This window comes from Gadus chalcogrammus, chromosome 4 (assembly GCF_026213295.1).
Source record: "Gadus chalcogrammus isolate NIFS_2021 chromosome 4, NIFS_Gcha_1.0, whole genome shotgun sequence".
Classification (NCBI taxonomy): Eukaryota; Metazoa; Chordata; class Actinopteri; order Gadiformes; family Gadidae; genus Gadus; species Gadus chalcogrammus.
In genome coordinates this window covers 17269156-17294992 of record NC_079415.1, presented here as the reverse complement: position 1 = coordinate 17294992, position 25837 = coordinate 17269156, and the positions used below count along the sequence as shown (strand labels likewise).

General features: G+C 49.8%; 1 protein-coding gene across 1 annotated transcript in view; it reads right to left on the bottom strand.

The window, feature by feature from the left end:
- Positions 1–25837, bottom strand: part of lamc3 (laminin, gamma 3) — a 96843-nt gene that overhangs the window by 36389 nt on the left and 34617 nt on the right. The window contains exons 8-12 of the mRNA XM_056588650.1: positions 24299–24435; positions 22479–22598; positions 13933–14158; positions 8464–8570; positions 4979–5215 (exon numbers count right to left, since the gene is read on the bottom strand). Of these exons, the coding sequence (XP_056444625.1) occupies positions 4979–5215; positions 8464–8570; positions 13933–14158; positions 22479–22598; positions 24299–24435 (827 nt within the window). The remainder of the gene's footprint in view (positions 1–4978; positions 5216–8463; positions 8571–13932; positions 14159–22478; positions 22599–24298; positions 24436–25837) is intronic.

Sequence of the window (25837 nt, the reverse complement as noted above, 5' to 3'; positions counted from 1 at the left end):
TGCCAGTCTCAATTGAGTGCTGTACCAGGTTAGTTTTGGTGCAGTCCTGATTTCGTGCAGCAAAAATGTCTGTGAACTGCTGGAGCAGGGCTCGCAGCTGTTGACTCTGCTGAGCATCGAGTCCTTCACTGCTCCGCTGGTACAGTTCGTGGATCGCGTGGTCAACATCTGAGAATGGGGGCTGAGTAGTCGTAGCCTCCACGGGGGTCGCTGTTGTCGTCGCAAGGGATGGCGGCGGGGATGGTGTGGCGCCTGGTAAACACAGCTGGGCTTGTGTGCACCCTATCTTCCCCCCTTGACGCACTGGAGGGTCAGCGTCTCCGTGCCGAAGTGAATGGTGTTCCTTGACACATCCACCCTAGCCCCCCAACGAGTCAGTAGATCCAGCCCGATGATGCAGGGGTCTAGAATTTCGGCCACCCAAAACTTGCGGGCAGCGGGATTTTCCCCAGCATACCAGCTAGTTCTCCGGTCACTGTTCGGATCTTACAGTCGGTGGGCGTCCGTCCTGTCTCTGGAAGCACCCCTGGGCGCAAAATGGAGATGGTGGAGCCTGTGTCCACGAGGGCCCAGCAGGGGTGTCCCTTGACGGAACAGAGGAGGTAGAGGCCGTGTGCGTGGCCCACTTTACCAATCTTGTTGTTGTTCTCAATGGGGTCTATGGTCGGTTGGATGGGTAGGCACTCCCCAGGGTGCCTTCCCGCATTTGTTTCCCGACTGTGGCGCTCTGTGGTGTTTTGGTGCGGGGGCGAGGCAGTCTGGGGCCCAGTGCCCCACCTCTCCACAGCGCCAGCACGGGTCGTCAGAAACGGCATTCCCGGGACCCGTGGGTTGGTCGAAGTCTGGTTGAGTTGGTGATAGACGAGCCTGGAAGACGACCCTTCCCACGCAGTCCCTTCTTCATCGTTGACGTCGGCCTGGCACACATGGGGACCTGGTCGTTTGCATGGGATCATAACAGCCTCCACCTGCTCTGCCTCATCCAGCGCAGCGTTGAGGCTGGTCGGTGCCATGATGCGGAGGTGTTCTTTCAGTCTCTCTGGTGTGAGGCCATGGATAAAGGCGCCGAGGGCTAGCTCCTCAAGGGCTGCTTCCTCAAACGTGGGGTAGCCCCGACATGCATAGAAGCGCACATCTGCGGCATAAGTACCCAGCGTCTCACCCTCTTGGCGGCGCCGGCGGGTCAGCTGGTCCCGCATGTTGTCCTTTGAAACCCGTTTTCCAAAGCGTCATTCCAACGCAGCCGCCAGTATCGTGTAGTCTAGTCGCTCGGTGGGCGTAAGTTCTAGCAAGACCTGCTGCGCCTTTTCCTCTAGTGCAAGAGCAACGTGGGCAGCAGTGGCTTGGTTGTTCCACTGGTTATTCGCTGCAGCCAGTCCAACTTGCGCTAGGTATGGCTCCAGGGCTGTAATGCCGGCGTATCGTGGGAGCTTGAAGGTGTCCCGTGATGCTGGGCTAGCGATGGGCATGATGGCAGCAGCGGCTGGCGGCGAGGCGGTTGGCGGCGTCCTCCCAACGGCGGTCGGCGACGTCCTCTCGGCGGCGACAATCGACGGCGAGCTCTCCACATCGGTTCGCGACGTCCTCTCCACGGCGGCGGTGAGCAGCGGTAAGCTCTCAGCTCCGGTCAGTGGCGTCCTGCTGACGGCGGCGGTCAGCGACGCCCTCTCCTCGGTGGTGTAGGTCAGTGGTGGCAGTCTCTCTGCGCTGGTCACTCGTCGGCGGTCAGCGTGCTCCACTTTGGCTGACAACAGTCTTGCATGGCGGCGGGGAGCACTGGCACCGTCGGGTCGATCACTCACCTCCGCAGGAAGATCTTCGCAGAGACGCTGAAGAAGAACTTCAATCTTGTGGATTTTCTTCGCTAAATAGCTTCTAGACATCGCCATCTTCGTATATAAAAATATAAAATCCGTCATAAGATCCCACTTCTGACACCAATGTGGCGAATATCAAAAGCAGAGGCGTGCTATATTCTTTCAGTGACTTTATTGAAAAATCCCGAGTTCACCGTAACCACAACACAGCTCCACGAGCACCCCGTAACCACAACAAAGCTCAACGAGCACCCCGTAACCACAACAAAGCTCAACGTCTTTTTAACTCCTCCCCTAACTTCCGCACCTCAAAGCATGATGGGAACACATCAACCAATAGCAGTCGTATAACAAAACAACAAACATAACCCCGGCGCTACAACATGTACACTTTATGTTGAAAGGATGGGCCGTCGTGATTCCCATTGAAACGAATGGCGCGGTGATTCGGTCTTCAAAACGTGAGCTGGTAAATTGTGAAAAATGAATCAAACTGTAATCAGACAACGCGGTTATATGCTATAGATCCTAGAGTATCTGTGGTATAAAGGCTGGGACAAAATTTGAATTATAAATATGTACAATGCATAACGTTAGTTCTCTGACTCATAGCTGAGCGGACTAGAATACCTCCCGTTGCCAAGTCGTAACTAAGGTCCGTCCTATTTACTGGAAGAGTGAACAACGTTTCCATTGCATAAGAACCTTACGGGAGGGTAATGATTATTTCAGGTATTAGTCAAACCCTCAAACGTTACCAGGGAAACAAAGTTATGGCTTGTGAAAAACTTTATATTTGGATTGTAAAACGCATGAAAATATATAGTCTTAATTAGTAGTAGTCGTAATTTATTTTCTTTGGCAAGTGACCATGGTATAAGCGGGATAATGCCCTTCGAGGCGTCCATTATCGGGAAAAAAATGCATTTTGGGCTGAGCATTCTACGAAAAAGGTGGGACAACATTGTTGCAACCAACGGCAATGTAGGATTCCTTTTTTTATGATAGAAGAGGCCGGGAAGTTTCTGATTACAATGAGCAACGTTGAATATGAAATGTGGCACTGAACTATCAGGGTCTAAAAGTATTTTGGATGCATCAACCTGACAATCGCGGTAGCAGCTTATAGCTTTTGTACAAGGTTAGGCCGCGACCGTCAACAAATTCCTGTGGCTACATGAAAACAAGATAGTCAACATGTAAAAATAAACAGCTTCACATTAACTATAAGTCACTCATTCATGCGTCAGTATTTTCTATTAAGTACAGTGATTCACCAGGGTTACTCCGAATGTTTACAATCTCAAAGTCTAAATTTACTCTTCCGGAAGGTGCGGTGGGTCTCGATTGACTTTGATGTTCGCTGAGAAAAAGCGACATGACACAGTTAGTTATAAGCGAGATTTTAAATCCTTTAATATCCATTAAAAGCTGTCAGAACTCAGCGATATCAGCGATTCAGACAAACAACATGTTCCCCACCACGGGGAAACCCTTTACTCAGCCGTAACCACTTTTCATTATTATTCCCAAAAATCGTACCATTTTGGATCTCAGTTCAGCATCACCTGCTCACTAAATTCCAGAAATGGTTGCCTTTAAATATCACAAACAGCAATTCAAATATACCACATATAGAAGTACTGGTGAGGCGGAAGAAACATCCTACCTATTAAGTTAAAGCATTTCATTTCCTATGCAGCATAAAACCGCATGTGATGAACTTTATTACGACAATATTGTCTTTTTTTTATATTGCTATTACTAATAGGATTGCCCTTGCTAAGCCCCAATAAATTATTTTGTGTAGGAGGCATGAAATCACTTCAGCAGAGGAGAAGTGGAGTGTAGTTTATGTGTTGCAGTCAGGTATGATAGATAAGGCAGCCGAACACGGCAGCTTCTGCTGCTGCAGGCATTTATAGGCAGTGTAACAAAGTCTTTCTCACATGTGTTAAATGACTAGGATGGTTTGACGTTTGATGTGATACGTATTTTGTTGGAGAGAGATTAAACCTTGGAAAGAGAGGGACTGCTATCTCTACATTAAAGGTGCACTATTTTACCACCGAGTTTTTGATTCGCTAATACAAGCCGTTACACATTCCCTCTGGTGACATCACAGTTGATGGATCTATCACACATGTGATGTCACTGGAGGGAGGATTGTGTAATGGTTTGTGATGGCTCATCAACGTAAAACCTGGTGGTAAAATAGGGCACCTTTATGATGGGGATGATAGCTTGGCCTTAATTTAAGTGTTAAATAATTAATTTAAACAATTTAAATCAATAATTTAAACGCATAAAATAACATCCCTTTTTTATAGCTTTCCTCACCTGATCATTATTTGAATAAAAGTATTTCAATCAGGCATTATTCAACAGACATCTCTTCAGAAGCCACACAAGATAACTTGCTTTTTATTATGAGCTTTCGTCTACACATACTTGGAGAGGTTTTCTGATTACAGAGATGCTCACTGTGATTCTATTGTTTCTCCAAAAATTGAAGGTGGAAATTGTTTGTTAGAAAACTGACAAGTATTTCATATTTCCAATTTTAAAGTTGCATATTTTAGTACTTTATATCGCCTTATTATTTTATGCTTTCATCAGTGCAGATCTTTCCTAACAATATTCATGGACATTTCAGGAAACCCATGCTGGTTCATGGCGGAGAAGACCTCCATATATAGAATCTAATTCAAGCGTCTAACTCGGAAATGGAACATTTTAGAAGAAGTACATTTTCCCCATCGTTGCATTTCTCCATCACGGCCTTTCCGCATCATTTCTTAAGAAATACACTGCTTAAGAAATGACATACACATAGACTCAACACCGCAACACATGCACTCTCATACACACACACAAACACAAAAGCAAACACACATGCACAGACACAGACACACACACACCTGATGCTCGGAAACAAATGCACGCACCTACACACCTGCACATGCACTTACGCAAACTCACAACACCACCCACACATAACACACACCAGACACACACACAAACACCCACACACACACACACACACACACACACACACACACACACACACACACACACACACACACACACACACACACACACACACACACACACACACACACACAAACACACACACGGCGGTGCAGCGGCGGTGGGCTCACCAGTCTCTGGGTGGCAGGGTCCGTGCTGGTGGCAGGTGCAGGGGACGCAGGGCGCCAGCGGGCCGCCGCGGGGGGTCTCCCTGGTGAAGCCCGGCGCACAGGACTCACAGAGCCGGCCGGCGAAGCCCCGGGGACAGGAGCACACCTCCACCCAGGGGGCCGGAGCCAGGGGGGAGGGGGAGGACGAGGAGGGGACGGCAGCCGAGGCCAGCCGTACTCCAGAGAGCTGGGAGGTGTCTGCAGGGGGTGGGGTAAGGGGCGGGGTGGGCGGGTGGAGGAGGTGGAGAGAACCACATGGGAGTCAGACTAGAGGAGGAGACGAGAGGTAAGAGACTAATAATAGATGGTTTTGTACAAGCCTGTCTGGGGGTAATATATCCCTGCTGCGCTTGGGGTCTGTGTGTGTGTGTGTGTGTGTGTGTGTGTGTGTGTGTGTGTGTGTGTGTGTGTGTGTGTGTGTGTGTACACCCAGGTGAGTGTGTGTGGGAGGAATGGGCGGTGATGTTTATTGTTAGAAGAGCGTTTAAGTATTTGTCACAATTTGTTTAATTTGTTTGCTTGTACAGCTTGACTTAACAACTAATTTAACAGACACAAAAATAACAGTTACCCTCGAATAACAGCTACAAACAAATATCAACAAACAGCAGTATCAACGCTAAAAGCAAAATTAAACAATCCAATTACACAAACACATACACACACACACATACACACACACACACACACACACACACACACACACACACACACACACACACACACACACACACACACACACACACACACACACACACACACACACACACACACACAAAGACACATTAAATCCCACCCTTCCCCCCCCAACACACACACACTGTTTCTGGACAGAACAGCTTTGATATAGGCAGTGAATGAAGCACTGCAACAGTGGGGCGAGAAAGAGAGAGAGATAGACAGAGAGAGATAGGAGAGATGGAGAGGGAGGGTGATAGAGGAGAGAAGGAGAGAGAGAGAGAGAGAGAGAGAGAGAGAGAGAGAGAGGGAGAGAGAGAGAGAGAGAGAGAGAGAGAGAGAGAGAGAGAGAGAGAGAGAGAGAGAGAGAGAGAGAGATAGACTTGCAGATGCAGGGTGTCAGAGATGTGAGTTCCCTGGGGTCCGCCTCATCCCTCCCTCATCCCTCATGAATAGTGATGAAGCAGAGAACTACACCTCACTCAACCAGAGAGCTTGCGAACAAATACACAACACAACACAACACAAGTAGTAATCTGCACGGCCCTCAGTTCCTCCAGGCTGTGTCCGACACATGCCTCACTGTGTGTCTGTGAGTGTGTGTGAGTGAGTGAGTGAGTCTTTTTGTCCGTAAGTATGTCTTAGTGCATATATGTGCCTTTTATCTGTGTTTGAATGCATCCGTCTATGTCTGCCTGTGTATGTGTGCCTGTAAGTGTGTAGATCTCCATGTTTGTGTGTGTGTTTGCCTATGTCTTTGTGTGTGTGAGCATGCACGTTTTATGGGGTTTTCTTGACACACACAGAGGCAGGGCACACGACATATAGAATACTAACGTATCTATCCAGAGAATAAGTGTGTGTTTGCAGGTGCACGCGTGTGTGCGTGTGATTGTGTGTGTGTGTGGGGGGGGGGGGGGAGTGAAATTGACCTTGACCCTGACCAGGTCCTAATGGAGGTGTGTCTGTCCTGTTCGTCTCTGATCTGCAACCCCTCCTCCGCTGCTCAACCTGCTGTCAGGATGTTAGCTTTGCCAATGAGGTGGTTTGTGAGCAATTAAAAGCAGACGCTGAACTCTGAATTTAAATTAATTCTGCGGCTGGTAACTCACTGAGAAGTCCCACCGACTCACTCTTCAGAAACCTCATTAGACCGTTTGTGATTTTAATTTCCTTCCGCGCGGAGGTCTCTCTTGGTTTGGGAGAAGGCTTTAAAGTTGCTTCTGGGGCCGTGGAGCGATTCACTTGAAGCCGTTTCTTACATTTCCTCGAAAGCCTCCAAAGGATTGGCTCTTTTGTCTGAGGAACTCCGCTCCCTCTTTATTGGGGCAGGAAGGTGGAGGAATAAGTAATGAAAGCAAAGTGAAAAGCCCAGACTTTCCACACTATTACTAGACTATCTTAGTCTATGAAATAGATAGCCTTCGATACAAAACTTGTATCTGGAAACCAAAAAAAGACATCAAAAAGTAAAAAAAAGGATTGGGGTTAAGGGAGAGATGAGTTGAAGAGAAAGGTTTAGGGGAAACGTACATTAATTTCTGCAGTGCAGCCTGCTCCGAAACCCATCGTATAATAAGTGTAGGAGCTCGCAGGGGCCCCAACACAATCATTAGCAGGGTGTTTACCTATGAAACTGAAACGCACAGGCGTGTAGTTCCGGGTAAAAAAGCGTACGAGAGGTATGTGCTTGCTGAGCTGCTTCTGGTTCTGTCCGGGTAGTGGAGGATTGTTCTGTGAGCCTCGTGCACGCTCACAGGAGTGTGCACGCTCAATGCAAGACTCAGCCGCGTTGAACCTCTAATTAGATATTTTAGCCAGCTGTTCAGTCATCTCGGCGGTTTAATCCCACGTAATTCTCCTCCTCGCTGCCAAGCAACGTGGACGGCTTTCGATGAAGGCAGGAGCTATTCTAGTTTAAAATCAAAGATGTTTAAATAGCCTGATTCGGCATAAACTCTGAAAATAACAAGAGTAAAAACTGTGGGAGGTAATGAATGCAACAGAGTTTCTTTCAACGATTAAGAAGCATTAAGACACAAGAAAATTGAGATAATAACTGAATGTCTTAAATAACTAACGGACTGTCTCGTTTATTTTAAATGATTCTAACTTTTTGGCCAAATCGTTTTGGATGAGAGAAGCGTCTATTGGAGACGTTCATTGAGGACAGATTGTTTGGCAGTTCAGGAGTCTCAGAAGAGGGGCGACCTCTGCCAAGGAACCCATCTCCATGACTCCTGTAATTCATCATCAGGACAGACCTGCTTCACATGTGGTGCTTCAGCCTCACATCGGGAACAAAGCGGTGGCAAACGATTAAAAGTTAAGCTCAAACCATGTCACAAAACTAGGTAAATGATTTTAGTAGAAAATAGATTGTAAAAAACACCATTTGTGCTAAAGCTTGTTCCTTGAATATAGGGGCTAAACTTAAGAGTTAATGTATGTGAAATATCATCAATAATCGATTTCCTGAGTTGCATTTTGTCCTTTTTGTGCCTCTTTTAAAACATAGACTTTATAGGCGCTTAACATTAACAACGCACACTCCAGTCCCCTGGCCCAGCACACAAACAAACCCCCAGACACACACACGCGCACACACACACACACACACACACACACACACACACACACACACACACACACACACACACACACACACACACACACACACACACACACACGCACACACACACACACACACACACACACACACACACACACACACACACGCACACACCACGGGGAAGGCATAGACCTACAATTGTGTCCTCCTGCATTGCTGATCTTGAAGGCTGTCAGGTTGTGAAGAAGATGGCGGAACCGGAAGGAGGTAACGGTGGGCCTGAACACCTCCTCCTCATGAAGCCTAGGGAGAGAAAAACAACGGATTACATTGAAATATTTCCACACTAGAAGTTCACTTCCCAGCCATATTGACTAAGGTGATCGTCTGCTCTCATGCATGCTAAGCAGCAGCGGCTATGCTGTTATGATACTAATACTGAGGGCAGAGAGAGAGAGAGAGAGAGAATTAATTTGTTTCGCAAATGCTGAAACTTTATTTAACTGTGTGAGGATGTGTGTATAATGAATGCATATTTGTAACGCAGTGTGTGTGTGTGCAGATCTGTGTGTGTGTCCGTGTGCCCACCCATATGTCTCTCGGTGTGCGCGTGTGTGCAATACGTGTGTATGTGCACGTGTGTGACTGTGTGTGTGTGTGTGTGTGTATTTACGTGTGTGCCTGTGTGTATATATGTGTGTGCTTGTGCATCTCCACGCTCACACACTCCCCCCTGTGTCCGTGCGCTCGCCATGGTAGGCTGAAATTGCATCGTAGGTTAATGTGCAGTGTCTCTGATTCATCAGCATTGCTTGTACTCCCTGGGAAGCTACGACCTGTCCTGTCCCTCCCTCCATCCTCCTCCCCTCCTCCTCCCCTCATCCTCCCTGCCTCAACCTCCTCTTTACCTCTCTCCATATTCTCTTCCCTTCTTCCACCTCCTCCACCCTTCCTCCACCTTGTCTCCCACCCTTGACCACTCCCCCTCCATCGAAGTCCTCCTCCGGCCCCCTCCTCCCTCCACCAACTCCCCCTCTCTCCGTCCACCACCTCCCCCTCTCTCCCCCCCTCCCTCCACCCCCTCCCCCTCTCCCCCTCCCTCCCTCCACCACCTCCCCCTCTCTCCCTCCCTCCCTCCACCACCTCCCCCTCTCTCCCTCCCTCCCTCCCTCCACCACCTCCCCCTCTCTCCCTCCCTCCCTCCACAACCTCCCCCTCTCTCCCTCCCTCCCTCCTCCACCTCCCCCTCTCTCCCCCCTCCCTCCACCACCTCCCCCTCTCTCCCTCCCTCCCTCCCTCCACCACCTCCCCCTCTCTCCCTCCCTCCCTCCACAACCTCCCCCTCTCTCCCTCCCTCCCTCCTCCACCTCCCCCTCTCTCCCCCCCTCCCTCCACCACCTCCCCCTCTCTCCCTCAACCACCTGCCCCTCTCTCCCTCCCTCAACCACCTCCCCCTCTCTCCCTCCCTCCCTCCACCACCTCCCCCTCTCTCCCTCCCGCCCTCCAATCCCCCCCATCTCTCCCTCCCTCCCAGCACCTCCGCCTCTCTTCCTCCTTCAACGTACCCCACTCTCTCCCTCCCTCCCTCCCTCCCTCCCTCCACCGCCTCCCCCCTCCCTTCCTCCACCCCCTCCACCTCCCTCCCCCTCGTCCCTCCGTGCTCCACCCTGAGACGTGTGGGGGTGGGTGACACCCGGGCAGCGCGGTGACAAACTGGGGGTTCCAGTAGCCTTGGTAATGGAGCTGGCCGGACGGCGATAAGCGGGGCCGCGGCTGACAGTGAACAAACTGGCGCTCCTTGCTTTTCTTTATGCGGCGCTTGTGTCACGTTTAATCAGCGGCGAGCAGAGCCGAGGAGGGCGGAGCCCAGTGGCGCTGTAATTAAGCTCTGTAGAGGATGAGGAGAGATCAACAGGGGAAGGAGACCCCACAGAGGGCCGGCCACACACACAGTGGCACACACACACACACACACACACACACACACACACACACACACACACACACACACACACACACACACACACACACACACACACACACACACACACACACACACACACACGTTTGTGATGAGCAGACAAACACTTGCATAGACACACACACACGCTGACTTACATAAACACACACACTGGTGATGAGCAGACACACGCTTGCACAGACACACGCGCATTCACACACACATGCACACACAAACACACACGTGCATGGACATAGACACTTACATCACACGCAAGCTTGCTTGCATAGACACACATGCCCATACACACACACATCAACATATATAGACACACACGCACACGTTTTTTTACCACCGCATGTACGCACGCATGCACACAAACACACTCACACACACACACACACACACACACACACACACACACACACACACACACACACACACACACACACACACACACACACACACACACACACACACACACACACACACACACACACATTAAACAGATAGGAAAATGAAAAGATGTTTGTGAGAAAGAGGAAGTCAATATCCTCTTAGTGATGTAGAAATTAATTGTGTACTTAATCTTAATGTAAGTCTGTGCATAATTCTTTCATGTCTCTAGTTTTGATGTCACCTGTTTAGCAACTAAACACACTCCCAGATGTGCGTACACATCTGAATGTATGTATATATCTGGTTCGTTGGTTGAATGAGTGTGTACGTGTGGGGAGGTCTTTTAGGCCATAAAATACATTATTTCAACCCAACTTGCATGTATAAATAAATACACTTTTGTACAAACTCATTATACAGACACCATACTCAAAACCTCCAACACAAAAAACATACACGAAGTGAGGTGCTTTCAAGTTACTACAGAAATTAGCCATGTACACAATATACCTGAATACCTCATATGAAAAGCTTTCCAACACGCTACTGAAATGGCTCATATGTTCAGTGGAAGTATTGTGAAAACCCTTTAAGTGAATGATTTAAAGGCTTTCACACTAACTATTGAAAGATAAAGCTGAAATGCTTTCATATAGTATACAAATAAAGTAACATTTTACATTATACGATGGAAGTATTCACTTGATTATGTGTGAGGTTTTCAGTATAGTTTGTGAATCAGTTCGGTCTCATATATGTAATGAGAACAAAAGTGCAGGGTAAGTTTGAATCACGTCCCCCAACAGCCAATCATACGAGTGCGTGTTGATGACTATATATATAGACAGACAAACACACATACACACACGGACACTCAGATGTGTATGCATGTCTATGTATAGTGTGTGTGTGTGTGTGTGAGGAAATGTGTGTGTGTGTGTGTGCACTGTACGTAGCCGCGTGTATCTGTGACACCGGAGGATCCGAGGCCCTCTAATAACATCTGTAGACCTCTTCCCCGAGAGAGGGTCCTTAATGACAGTCATTGTCCCCGGGGGCCCTGGTGCACTTAGACTGAGAGAGGGAGAAACCAAGTGGGGCCCTTCTCCTCCTCCTCCTCCTCCTCTTCCTCCCTCCTCCTCCCTCTTCCTCCATCCTTCTCCTCCTCCGCATCCTCCCTCCTCCTCCTCTTCCTCCCTCTTTCTCCTTCTCCTCCTCCCTCTTCCTCCTTCTCCTCCTCTGCCTCCCTCTTCCGTCATCCTCATCTTCCTCCTCCTCCCCCTCCTCATCCACCTCTTCCTCCCTCTTACCCCTGCTCCTTCTCCCCCTCCTTTTCCTCCTCCTGCTCTTCACTCTCTTACGCCCTCCTCCTCTTCCTCCTCTTCCTCTTCCTCCCTCTTCCTCTTCTGCCCAGTGTCATGGCGGCTGGGAGGTATTGGGGGGTTGGGGGGGGGGACTCATTAGCTGTGTGAATTCACCAGTGGGAACAGAAAGACAGGCTGTCACTGAAGCCAGAAGGCACTTTCCTGGAAGTGAAAAAATAAAAGATGTGTACACATATGGGGCCGACGGCCCCCCAGAGCGGTGACAGCCAACCCCCCCCCCCCCCCCCCCCCCCCCCTCCCGCGTCTATGTAGATAAAACCATGGACATGCAAGAGCTTTGCACGTGTCATGTATGGGCGATGGCTCGGGGTTCACAGGGATGTTCTCAAAGAGACGATGTAGACAGCTGGTCGCTATCACAAAGCAGGAGTCCTGATAAGACAAGTATTGTGACATACTTATCTTCTTATTGATAAATCTTTTTAGGATTCTGCGTTTGGACATAGTATCCATAGCAACCATGTGTTGTCCATAGCAACGGTCTGCTCTACAGACATAAAAGCCTGAATGCCTTTATGGAGCTATCCCATTATTAAACCAAGCTGAGTGATACATGATACATGTCGTATCGCAGTAGGGGCTTCCCTATTAGGCTGGGAAAACAAGCGTCATTCTCAAACGTGATATTGTTCGCGGACCACCCAAGCTCTACGTCTGTGAAAACCACACCAGGGACCTCAGTGACCGGGCAACGATATCCTCACCGTTCTAATTAAAGACGGCAGATAACCGAGATGTGTGATCAAATGGCATCAGGCATCGACCCCCACGCAGGCTGCACGACTGCCTGCTCAATAAAAAACCTTTATGACTCGGTATCAGCACTTGAACGGCCTGTTACTACACATCTCATTACCTATATCCTACAACACAAATTATTTAGCAATGAGCATAATGCAATGCAAGGAGGTCCTTCTGGTGATAACAATGATTGACCGCAGTAATGAGCCAAGAGTAAACTAAGCCAAGGTAAGCTGTGCTCTATGCTATAAACTGTAAGAATGCTGGATAGTCAACAGCAGTTTAGCCAGTCCTTCAAGTAAATGTTGATGACTATGTATATAGACAGACACACACACACGTACAAATAGAGGCACTCAGATGTGCATGCATGTCTATTTGTATGCGTGTCTTTGTGCGTGTGTGTGTGAGTATATGTGCTGTACAGTGGTGCTGGTGGTGCTGGTTTCCCTGCTGTGTCACTCTGAGCATGTGGAGGCCTTCAGATCCAGGTGTTCCCTGCCCTGTAGGTATGACGATCTCCAAGGTCTCTCTCTCTCTCTCTCTCTCTCTCTCTCTCTCTCTCTCTCTCTCTCTCTCTCGCGCTCTCCCCACCCCTCACCACCACAACCCCTCACCACACCATCCACCACCACCACCACCCCCACCACCTCCAGCTGGTGGTGCCATGGCAACCTCGTCCCTAGGTGACCTTATCCAGACGTAGTCAATCTGATCCCCCCCAGCCCCATTGTTGTTCCTATGATACGGTCCAGTGCTCTATCAAACATCTGTTAGACCCCACCTCTGATGACGGACCCCCTGTCCTCACACCACCCACTCTCCCTCCTCCTGCTCTCCCAGCCCCTCCATGCAGCAGACTAATGGATCTCTCCCTCTGATAGCTATGTACACAAAAATATGAAATGCTGCACCTTGTTTTTTTATTTCCGATTTCAATTTCCTTTTTCCTGCCTCAATCTCGCCCCCCCCCCCCCCCCCCCCGCTGCATTCCTCCCTTATGAAAACCCCTGATGACTCACACATGCCACATAAACACACACAAACACACGCACACTGTGCACACACACACACACACACACACACACACACACACACACGTGCATGCACACCGTGCAAACACACACAACCGCTTGAACACACACCGTGCACACATACGCACGACCAACCATCCACATACCTGACAGCAAAAGTGTGCACGGGTGCTCTGCCAAGCGATGATGAAGATGATGACGATGGCGGCGGTAGTGGGGGGAAGTCGGCCGACAGGCGGAGGGGCCCCCCGTCCACCCCGCCCCCCTCCAGCAACACCGTGACGCGGCCGGGAAGCAGATCGGGCGTCTCGGAGGTGAAGGTGAAGTAGATGAAGTGGCCGTAGCTGTTGATCTGGTTCCCAAGGAACTTGTCTGGAGGAACAGATGGTGGGAGGGGAGGAGAGGGGGGGGATCATTAGCAGAGTGAATGGGTCTGGCGCCGGCTCCTAGCGCTCTGTCGCTACCATAGCTCTTCTAGCGCCAGGACGCGGAGGACAGTGCGGCGAGGCGCGACGCAACGCGGTTTATCGCTGTGTTTTCATTGGTAGACGCGTTACCCTCACGCTGTCGCTGTTGTTTTCAGGTCTGAGCTGCAGAGCACAATGAGGAAGGTGGGTAAATACTCTGTCTCAATGAACACATTGGAAAATAGATCAATAAGAACAGGAAGAGAAGGAAAACTAGTAAGATTAAGGGTTATTCCCAGATTAACCCGTCCACACGTTTGTTGTAAAGTAAATTAAATTAACGAAATGAAAACAAGCACATTACAGCATTAGGATAATAACACAGGGAAAGAATGGATCAATCTTATTAAAATAATAATGATAAGTTGCCTCTTTAGGATAAGAATAAAATAAATCAGGGGTTTGGTTTGGGCTGTCAGCCTGCCCTCAGAGCACCTGCAAAACAAGGTCAAAGCGTTTTGTTGTGTGATGAAGAGCAGGCCAAACTGTGGGCTGGTGGGTTGTCATATCTTTTTTTCCTGCTCCTCCCTCGTATTTCCTTCCCGGCTCATGAGTGAGAGGACGGGCAGAACTGACAGCTTGCATGCTTGGTTGCCATCATGCTTTTGAACGTAATTGTGTGTGAAGTACATCCTGAGACGTCCTGGTGCTGTGAGGATGTGTGTGTTTGTGTGTGTGAGTGTGTGTTGGGGGACTGTGTGTCAGTGGGTGTGAGTGTGTGTTTGTATGTGTGTGTGTGTAATGTTTGTGTGTTAAGGGATGTGTTTGTCAGTGTGTGTGTGTTTCAATGTTTCAGCATGTATGTGTATGTGTTTGTTTGTGTGCATGTGTGCGTGCGTGTGCTTGTGCATGTGTGTGTGTGTGTATGTGCATGCATGTGTGGGTAGGTTAGGTGTTCACAGCATCCTTCCCGGCAACAGTCACTAATGCGCTACCAGACTCAGTTCATCCTCTTTACTCGTTTCCTTTTGATGTCCACACCACATCCCCTCACCAGACCCCCCCCAACCCCCACTCAGCCCCCAGCAGTGAAGCGGAGGAGTTTCACACTTGACCGGTAATTGCTTCACGTGCCCCCCCCCCCGGGTTTGTGAGGGCAGCAGAACCGGGCATCGGGTGTGTCTTTGGCGTCCATTGTTCGATGATTCGGAGGCTTCCACCATCGATCACCACCGTCTTGTTTGATTTACTATTTGGGAGCGCTGAACTGGGAAACTCTTGAATTGCGAAAAGTGCTCTTGCTTTTACACTCATGCTGACCTTTATTAACTTATTCTTTGCTATTCTTATTTTCAGCGCTTGTTGCTTGATGAAGGGTAGAGCACTAACTTGCAAAATTACAATTTGGATTCAAGCAATAATAGTTCAACCTGAAAACTCGACTGCTTGCTAAATTCTCCTTGTTTAGCTCCGGGCTGTCGAGTCTCTTGCCAGCGGTATAAACACAGACCGTTTAGCATTATTCTAACATTGCTCTCACAAACCAAACATTACAACACCTACACGTTTCCCTTCCACCTTAACGTCATTTTATATTCTTCTCTTTATATTAGCAGTGTAGTATACTGCAATGGGTTAGGGCTTGCATGATGGTCTATCCCATATTTCTATTGGAATTTAAATTAAGTTAAGCCTTTTCACTCCCATTGAACCACTATGACTTGATACATATGCGTTGTTAGGGTGTAGGTAGGGTTTAGGGTTTGAGGTTTATGGTTTGAGGTTTAGGGTTTGAGGTTTCTGGCTCAGCGGTAGAATGTGAAACGGGGCTAGTGGAAAAACATTTATCAGTGGAAATAGTTATTGCAGAGATTGCATTTGTTTCATCCATTCATTCCTCTCTTCCTGCCCTGTTTCCGGGCTGAACGGGCTGGTGTGCTGCAAAGGTGAATGATTCACAGCACGCTCCCCATGATCGACAGATGATATCGCTACGGCAACAGAGGAGCAGCGAGGCAGCACTGTGCCACACCGTGTTGATGTTTTAACACAGAGAAGAGTCAACACACAAAAAAGACTCACACTGACACACAAACACACACACACTGCAACAATCTGAGGTTGGAAAGCTAACACTCAAAAAGCTGAATTAGAAAATGGATGTTATTTAATAAATTGGTGTTTGTGCACGTGTGTGTGTGAGCCTTCAACGTTTCAATGGTGGCATTTCTAATCAGTGCCAATGAGCTCGCAGCTGTGGCCTCTGTGTGTGAATGCCGTCAGTGTGCACCAGAATAAACTGAACATGAGCGGCCTCACGCCACTCATGGGAGGGCCAGGGGAGTCGCTCCGTGGGTCGCCCCGCTCCTCCACGCATTGATCCATCTCAGACCGCAAATGGCAGGAAACTAAAATGTGTAACCACCTTCAAGTAAGAGTGTACCTCCATCCCCTGCCTGTGTGTCTGTCTGTCTGTATGTGTGCCTGCATGTGGGTGAATCACTCCCTTTGAATCTCTCCCTGTGAGCCACACAGCTTGAGTCTCCCGTCTCCTTGTGACCTTTTTTGTGTCGGCACTGTGTGCTCTGCGTCCAGAGGGGTGGGTGTGTGTGTGTCTGGGTGTGTGTGTGTCTGGGTGTGTGTGTGGGTGTGGATGTGTGTGTGTGCGTGCATGTGCTTGTGTGTGTGTGTGTGTGTGTATTTGTGTGTGCCACTGCGCGGGCATGTGTGTGCTTGTGTATGTGTATGTGTGTGTGTGTGTGTGTGTACATGCGCATGGGTGTGCTTGTGTGTGTGTGTCTGTGTTACGTTTGGTGTGTGTGTGCCTGTGTGTGTGCCTGCATGTGTGTGTGTATAGAGGTGTTGGAGTGTGTGTGTGTATGTTTGTTGGCGCGCGTGCATTTGCATTGCGTGTGCCTGTGCGTGTGCCTGCTGTGTGTTTATACAGATGTGTGTGAATGTATAGAAATAGCATGAGGCATCAGCCTCCATCCACACTTCTTATTTTTAGCCGCCCAGCTTAAAGGAGCAAAGCAGGAACAGGACAGCTGGCATCCCGGTGCTACTACACCTTGTTCTCTCTCGCGCTGTCTTACAACCGGGTGTGCTCAAGTGACCTTCGACCCTTCCAAGTTCCTGTTTTAAACTAACCGTCACAGCCCCGTCCCGCTCTTGGACATCTGCTGGGCGGCGGGGAGGGTTTGGTGGAGCTGAGGCTATCAATATTGGGAGGGGTAGAGGTCCAAGTCCTCACTCCAACCCAATTGAATCAAGTCCATTTCAATTAAACTCTGGTCGCGGCGTCCAACAACCGCTCTCTGTGTGGGGGACGGAGACGGGGACGGGGACGGGGCCGGGGGGTGGGGAGGGGTGGGGGACGGGGGCTGGCATTGATCCCCTGCGTTCTTAGAGCAAAGGGGCTGGATGGACACATTTTATTCAAGTTAAAAATCACTCATACCGGTTTGGTGATGTCCCCAGCCCATTCCTCGCGGCAATGGGAATAATCCTGTGCCAGGGATTTAATTCGATTCAATTCGATTCAATTAGAAGACAGCGTTACCACCTGTTACAGGTTTTAAAGGAAAAGATGCTCCCACGTAATTCACCAGGTTCCGCCCCCCAGACTGCCAGCATCAACAAGCCAGCAGCCAAGTGTTGAAATGTTTCAGCGGCTCTGGATGGAGAGTCTGTTTGGGAGAATGCGCCGATTGATTTAGTGTTTGTGCCTCTACTGCTATGGATTTCCTTTGATGGCGAAAAAGTGTTAACGCTGGACTTTATTTACTTCCTCTTTGGCACTGTCGCCCGATACGGACGTTTTAAGGAAACTAAATATGAAGGCTTGAGTTAATCGAAGAGGTTGAATTCGGGCCAAGAGCCGGGCGGGGCTCTGTGACTTAGTGTAGTCTGTAGTGGTATATCGCCCCATCGTCTCCAGGATCAAAGTCACCATGCAGCTCTCTGTTATTCTGTGAGCCTCAGAACTAAAAGAAGGTTGAGATCTGACCAATAGGGTGGCAGTGTGGGGTGTGAAGGGGGCGTGGCTTAACGTTGAGGCGGCTCAATCGGGGGGACAGATGTGACTGTGTGCCCTCTCCCACAGTGAAGTCGGTCTTGGTCCTTTCGGTTGCTATGTAAACGTTGTTAAGATAATCGTCCATTGTGTCTGTGGAGGTCGGGCACTTGTGTCACCTCCGCCGCTGCTATCAGTTATTATTTGATCAACCGCTGTGGCCTTCATTGTGGACCCCGAAGACCGGAGGTTAACAATTCATGTTGTTATGAACAAAGAACGACCATAAGAATACCGGGCTGGCCTTGTCCGTTAGAGGTCAACCTGAAAAGTACTAAATCCATTCATATATTTCAGGACATTCACAATCAATGCCCGTCCCCTCATACACACACGCGTCCTTCGTGCGTAGGAGGATCTCACGGCTGTCTGTTCTATCTATCACTCCTCTCTGCACCACTCAACTCTCCTCATACCTCCCTTCTTTCTCCTCCATCTCCTCCTCCCTTCGTCTTCCTCCTCATCCCTCCCTCCCTCCTCCTCATCCCTCCCTTCCTCCTCCTCCTCCTCCTCCATCTCCTCCTCCCTTCGTCCTCATCCCTCTCCTCCATCTCCTCCTCCCTTTGCCCGCCTCATCAAACCTCCTTCTCCCTTCCTTCAACCTTCTCCATATCCTCCTCCCTTCATCCTCCACCTCATCCCTCCTCCTGCTCTATCTTCTCATCCCTCCCTTCCTCCTCCTCCTCCTCCTCCTCCTCCTCCTCCTCCTCCTCCTCCTCCTCCTCCTCCTCCCTCCCTCCCTCCTCCTGTCTGATGGTGTGGCAGGCTGGCTGGTGGGGCTTTGGGACAGAGTTGGGACCAGGCAGCTCTCATGTCGAATGAGTTTCTGGGCTGCCATCGCCGCTCCAATCACAGTGACAGTTAACCTGGAGCCTGGCCTGGCCTGCCACTCATCTTCCTCGCCAACGCACAGAGGGGGGATTACGCTCTGTTCAGCGTCTGGTCTGACGGTCTGTCGGTCTGTCTGTCTGTGTGTCTGTCTGCTCAGTCTGCCCCCTCCCACAGAGAGCAGATGCCAGCAGCCCGAATAAATCCCAGGACCCGGACCCATGCCGGGCCACTTGACCTTCTGCTGGTCACCGAGAAATATTACTTTTCCCTTACTTTTCCCTTCCTTATTATTTCTTTCCTTTTTTTCTTTCTCTCTCCCTGCATTCTTTCCTTCTCCTATGCATCTCTAATGCTTCCTTCTTTCCTTCCTTCATTCGATCTATCTTCCCTCCCCCCTTCCCCACCTTTCCTCCTTCCATCCTTCCCTTTCCTCTCTTCCTACCCTACCCACCCTACATCAGGGATGTTCCACGTGGTAGGTCGCTGCTGGCCTGGAGGGAGAAAGGCCTGGAGGGAGGAAGGCCTGGAGGGAGAGGGGCCTGGAGGGAGAGGGGCCTTGAGGGAGTGAGAGGGACAGGCCTGGAGCAATATAAAGGATAGCCGGAGAGGCGCGGAGGCTCGGCTCCTCATCCCGACAGCCACTGGATTAGAGAGCGGCTCTGAAGAAGGGGTCAAACCAACAGTTTTGCGGCGGCGAGGGGGCGGAGGTCCTCCGGGTGCCTCTGTAATGAGCTGTCAGCGCTGCTCAGGTGAGATGCGCTCGTGTGATCCCCCCGTGCTGTGGTCGCAGCGCGGGCCGCCATCCTTCTCTGGACCTCGAAGCACGGCTCTACCAGCGTAGCGGACGGGGGAGGACGTTCGCATTCCACGGGGAGGAGTAGAGTGTGTCATGGGCCACTGACGACATGCAGAGAAACGGGGGCTGACATGCTAGCTCACACACATGAACACACACACAGCCACACTAGAAACTAGACTCCAAACACATGCAAACAATGACGCATGTACACACAGACGTGCAGATAGGCTAGATAAAAAACATGCGCGCAAATACACCCACACAGGCACACACTTATTCAGCTTGCATACATAACAAATCATACACACAAGTTATGTCACACACATGCATACACAAAAATGCACATGCAGACGCACACAAGCGCGAATCACCATCAGACACACGTGCCTATGCATTGTCACATTCACACTAAACAGGTCATGTGAAGGAAAAAGTAAGGAGCAATAGAATAGGCAGTCTCAAAGATGGCAGTGGAAATCTTTGTAATGACCCTCACTTCACCATTAAGACGAAGAGACTATTTCCAATAGTGGGAGAGTCAAGGTCACGTCGAGAAATGGCATCATATTAGGCATGGCAGAAATGAGGAAAACGGCGGAACTGAAAAACCTTGCTGCAATTTCTTCTGGAGCTGAGCGCAAGACTCAGAAGCCAGGACAGAATCCCCCTCCCTTTCCAAACGCCTCTGAAGAACGTTAACCGAATGTTAACCGTGTTTATGTCCACTTTGTTGACGGATAAATCCCGCCACACCGCACAGATTTGACAAATACATTCAGAATATCGCTAAAATTAAATTCCTGTATGTGCGTCGAATGTGGCGTTGTCACTCAGAATTATTTACTTGCTTTAGTGACGACGCAGCATGTAGGGATTACAGTACGGGGAAATACAAATTATAAGTTAAAAGAGGAGGGAAGAGGAGGAACAAAAATAAGCCGGGAAAGGAGCGAATTGTAGGGAACGCTACCTAATCTTTAAACTAACTGAATGCATGCGAAGGCAAAAGGAGGGGGAAATTAGAGCATTAAAAGGGGATGGTAGGAAGTAGATCCCTGCATTTTATTATTCAGAGAACAACAACAAAAGCGAGGGCTGCACAAAGGAGATAAGCAGCGGACAGCAGGCGGCGGTGGGCCGGCCGGGGCTCAGTAATCTGGCTTCTGTGGACCGCAGAGACGCTGGAGTTACGCGCCAACAGACTCTGATGCACATATAGATCATTTATATGTATGTGTAGAGATTCATATTGGTATGCAAACACACACACTTAAATCCATTTACTGACATGGCATGCACTTACGGGCGTCAGGTTATCTGCACTAAAGCAATCGAGAGCAGGCACCCACCATCCCGGTCTCAGCCCACTTTACGCTGAACGCGGGAGAATGAAAATGAACTCCAGAATGATGTGTGACCCCTTTTGTACTCACTCGCTTCCTCTTTCGGACGTTTTTTTTCCGATGCCATTTCCATACTTAAAATAGAAAAAGCAAAGGAACACTGAACTCCTGAATGGAGTTTGTTCTCTCTGTGATCGCACATGAAGCCTTTAGGATGCAGCGTTGATGAGATTGGTCGAGGTTTGGCCACTGGCTGCCGGGCGGTAAGGGACCAGGGTAGGAAGAAAGGGAAGGGGGGGGGGGGGGGGGTGTTGAGGCTATTCCCCCCCCAGCCCCACAACACCCATCCCCCTGCCCTCTGAAACAGACTTAGTGAAGACAGAAGCAGCCGGGCCAATTTCGGGGGGACTTTGTTGCTCCTCCAACATGGCAGCGATCCATCCAATTCCATCAGGCCTCCCGCTGCTGGGGCCGCTGATATAGAACCAGGGAGGGATGTGGTGGGGCAAGGCGGAGGGGTTGGTGGGGGGGAGCACCGAAGGGGGTGCTAAGTCTTGTAGCTGGGCCAGCTTATTCCCTTATCTCCTAATGGCCTGATAAGGGCTTTTTTTGGGGGGGGCAGGAATGAAAAAATGGTGTCAGTGTATAACTATAACCTCAAGTGGGACCCGGCCCGAAAGGGCCCCGGATTCCTCTGGCCAGTGGAAACAACATATGCTTATTATGGGCTGTGCACGAAGAGATGACTCATGTCCGCTGCCTGTGAGGTTTTTCACCGGGGGACGGGACGGGACGGGGGACAGAGGTGGCACTGTCCACTGTCCTGGCGTCGAGGTACATTATTGGGGACTTTGCTCTCATGGGTTTAGCGTTGAAAGAGAGGGACACATGTTCTCTTCTTTCAGTTCTTCTCCCTCTCATCTCACTCCAGGACTGGTAACCAGTGAGCCCAGAAAATAGAATGTGAGAGGACGGAAATTGCGTTGCAGTTGACCAGAATACTGCCACAAAACAGGACCCTCTCTCAGCCTTGCAGAAGAAGTTGCATGTGTGTGTGTGTTTTTGCTTGTGTGCGTGTGTGTGTGTGTGTGTGCGTGCGCACGTTCGCGTGTGTGTGCACTTTTGGATGTGTCTGTGTGTCTGTCTGTCTGTGTGTGTGTGTGTGTGTGTGTGTATGTAGGGGCGTGCGTGTTACTGCATGCGTGCATGCGCGTGTGTGTGTGTGTGTGTGACCGACCCGGGGCCTTGTAGAAGCCGGTGTCATGCTCATCCAGAGGCAGTAGGTAGACCTCCCCTTCCTTCCAGAGCAGCGGATACTGCTGCCCTCCAGAGAACTCCCCCAGCCAGCCGTCCTGGTCTGGAAGCACAGGGCAGACACAGAGACATAAGGTTCCGCAGGGGAACTTCCACATACGGGTTTCAAAAAATGCAATCCTAACGATTGTAAAGGTTTAAGAAGAAACTGATACCATAGGTTCCTTAGGAGCAGGTGCGAGGGGCGTGGTCAAACATAATCAAAACCCAGGTCACGCTCACTTGAGCTAGGGTGCTTAGTAGGGGTGTAACGATACATATATTCGTATTGAACCGATTCGGTACGGACGTCACAGTTCGGTGCATGGATTTACACGGAGAATGCATAAAATTAAATAAAACTGGCGTGCGTATTAATTAATGTAATGCAGAACTAATGTTAGATACGTGAGTTCTTCAGGGACAACTAATGGAGTGTTTCCACTGGAGGGTGCGGGTCAAATCAGTTCGCTAAGGTGAGGCACGGATCGCGTTTCCACCGCCAAAAGTGGGTGACCCGGACTGAGCCATATTGAGCCGTACTCGGCTCGCTGTACTCCTCCGTTGGGGTAGCCTACTGAGCATGGACCTATTAATTCTGTGATGCCTGAAAGGGTGCCGGCAAGTTCGAGCTTCACATGTCGTTAGTTGATTGGTCGACAGAATCTCACTTCCGTGAGACAGGGGGATAACAAACAAACACATTAAAGCTTTGTTTATTGAAGAAAATGTCGCAGAAAAGTTGCCCGTCTTCTTGGACATCCTACATTGTCTTTGTTCATTGTGCGCGTTCATCTTTTTCCTTGGATTTATTAGCCGGCTACAGTGTTTTGGGCTGCAATGAGGTCACAATGCTAAAGTAGCTGCCGCGGCTATCGCCATCCTGTTTCACCCCCCCCCCCCCCCCCACCATAAGGGTACTGTCGGCGTTGGGAACGCGAGCCGTAACTGAGCTGCGCCGAACTGCACCTTCACTACTCCACCAAGCCGCACAGAACCGACCCACACCCTCACGTGGAAATGAGCCATAAAGGTACTGTCGGCGGTGGAAACCTGAACCTCACCTTCACTATTCCACCAAGCCGCCCCGAACCGACCAGCACCCTCACGTGGAAATGCGCGAATTCTGTGTACTTTGCTCTTTCATAAATAAGGGTTAGGGTTAGGGACATGCTGCATATTCAGTTTTATAACTGATTTATAACTGTCTTATTTTGTTTACAAGTTACGGATGGAGTCTGGAGATGATGTGGGGTACTTATTGTTTACATCTTAGATTACACAGTTCAGGCTGTTGCAGCTAGCTCAGGGGAGAGACTGTATGACACTAGGTGGTACAACCTGAGACATAATAAAAAAGAATTGCCTTCTGCATTTTTGTTTTTCCTTTTCCCTTCATTGTACCGAACAGTGATGTCTGAACCGAGGTATGAACCAAACCTTCAGTGTACCGTTACACCCCTAGTGCCTAGCCAACAGAAAATTACCACTCCGGAAGTAGCATCTTCTTGTACTTTGCAGATCATTTCCCCCTTGTTGACCAACTTTATACATTTGGGCTGAATACCGAACAGAGAAATGTTCTCAACAGTTGTAAGACTTTCCAACTGAAAAGGTGATTCTCGAGTTGAATCACTCTTTAATAATGAATGTCTTGAACAATATCCACACAAGTGAGATGGGAAACAAAGGCAGCATCGTGGTTGTTTGCGTGCTTTTTTTAAATCTATCTATATATTCTCCTGGCTTTGAGTGGAGCTGGACCTTGGTGGAAGTGAGAGGTGATGTTGATGGCTCCGTGCTGGGTGGAGGCAGAGCAGGCCAGAGAGTGTCCGAAGCAGAAGCAGGCCTGGCACCCTGCTGGGCTGCACTGCTGCAGGTGGAAGAAGCCAGGCTTGCATCTACAAGCAGAAACACGAGAGATAGTACACAAAGATATACGGTTATAAACACATCCAAACAACCACAGAGTCACACAAGCACACACACACATACACACACACACACACACACACACACACACACACAACCGCACGCATGCATGCACGCACACACACATACATGCACACACACACACACACACACACACACACACACACACACACACACACACACACACACACACACACACACACACACACACACACACACACACACACACACACACAAACACACACACACACACACACACACACACACACACACACACACACACACACACACACACACACACACACAGACACACACACACACTGGCGCACATACGCATACACACATTCACATAAAGACACACAGTTACACAAACACTATCAAAAATAACACACAGTCATACAAACACACACACACACGCACATGAAGACACACAGTTACACATACACAATCAACAACCACACAGTCATATAAACACACACATTCACACACAGTCTCACACAGTCAAACACACAGACACACACACACAAACACAGTCATGCACACATACAATAATTTACATACAAATAGACCCCTCACACCACCACCATGGTGACAGACTATATCTGCGTCCTTGCCCTTGCTTGACCTTGTGGGCGACATGTTTGTAATACCGTCAGAGACAACGGCGGGAGAGCGCGCCTCGTTCTGCCACGGTGGTCGGAGCAAGGTCAGGACGGCCCACCAGTCGAACACGTGTCGGTGTCTCTTCTGCAGCGGCCAGACAAGCACCGCCCAACGGAGCCCAGCTGCTGGGACTGTGAACCTTGGACGCGCCGAGCAACGGACGACCAGAGACAGGGAGACTGGTGGCGGTGGTGATGGGGGTGGTGCTGTGGTGGTGCTGTGGTGGTGTTGGCGGTGGTGGTGGTGGTGCTGGTGCTGGTGGTGGTGGTGATGGTGGTGCTGGTGGTGGTGGCGGTGGTGCTGTTGGTGATGGTGGTGGTGCTGGTGGTTGTGGTGCTGGTGGTGGTGTTGGTGGCAGTGGTTGCGGTGGTGGTAGTTTTGGTAGTGCTGTTGGTGATGATGGTGGTGCTGTGGTGATTGTGGTGGTGGTGGTGGTTGCGGTGGTGCTGTTGGTGATGGTGGTGATGGTGGTGGTGCTGTGGTGGTTGCGGTGATTTTTGTGGTTGTGGTGGTGGTGGTGGGGGTGGGGGTGGTGGGGGTGGGGGTGGTGGTGTTGATGGGGCTCTGGTGGTGGTGGGGGTGGTGGCTGTGGTGGTGGGTGGTGCTCAACTCAATGAGCTGTTTAATCAGCCAAACAGTCAATTCGTAGACAGATATAGAGAAGTTGTTTCATGCAGCAGTCTGGGGCCGGAGGCTGAGTGTGTTTGG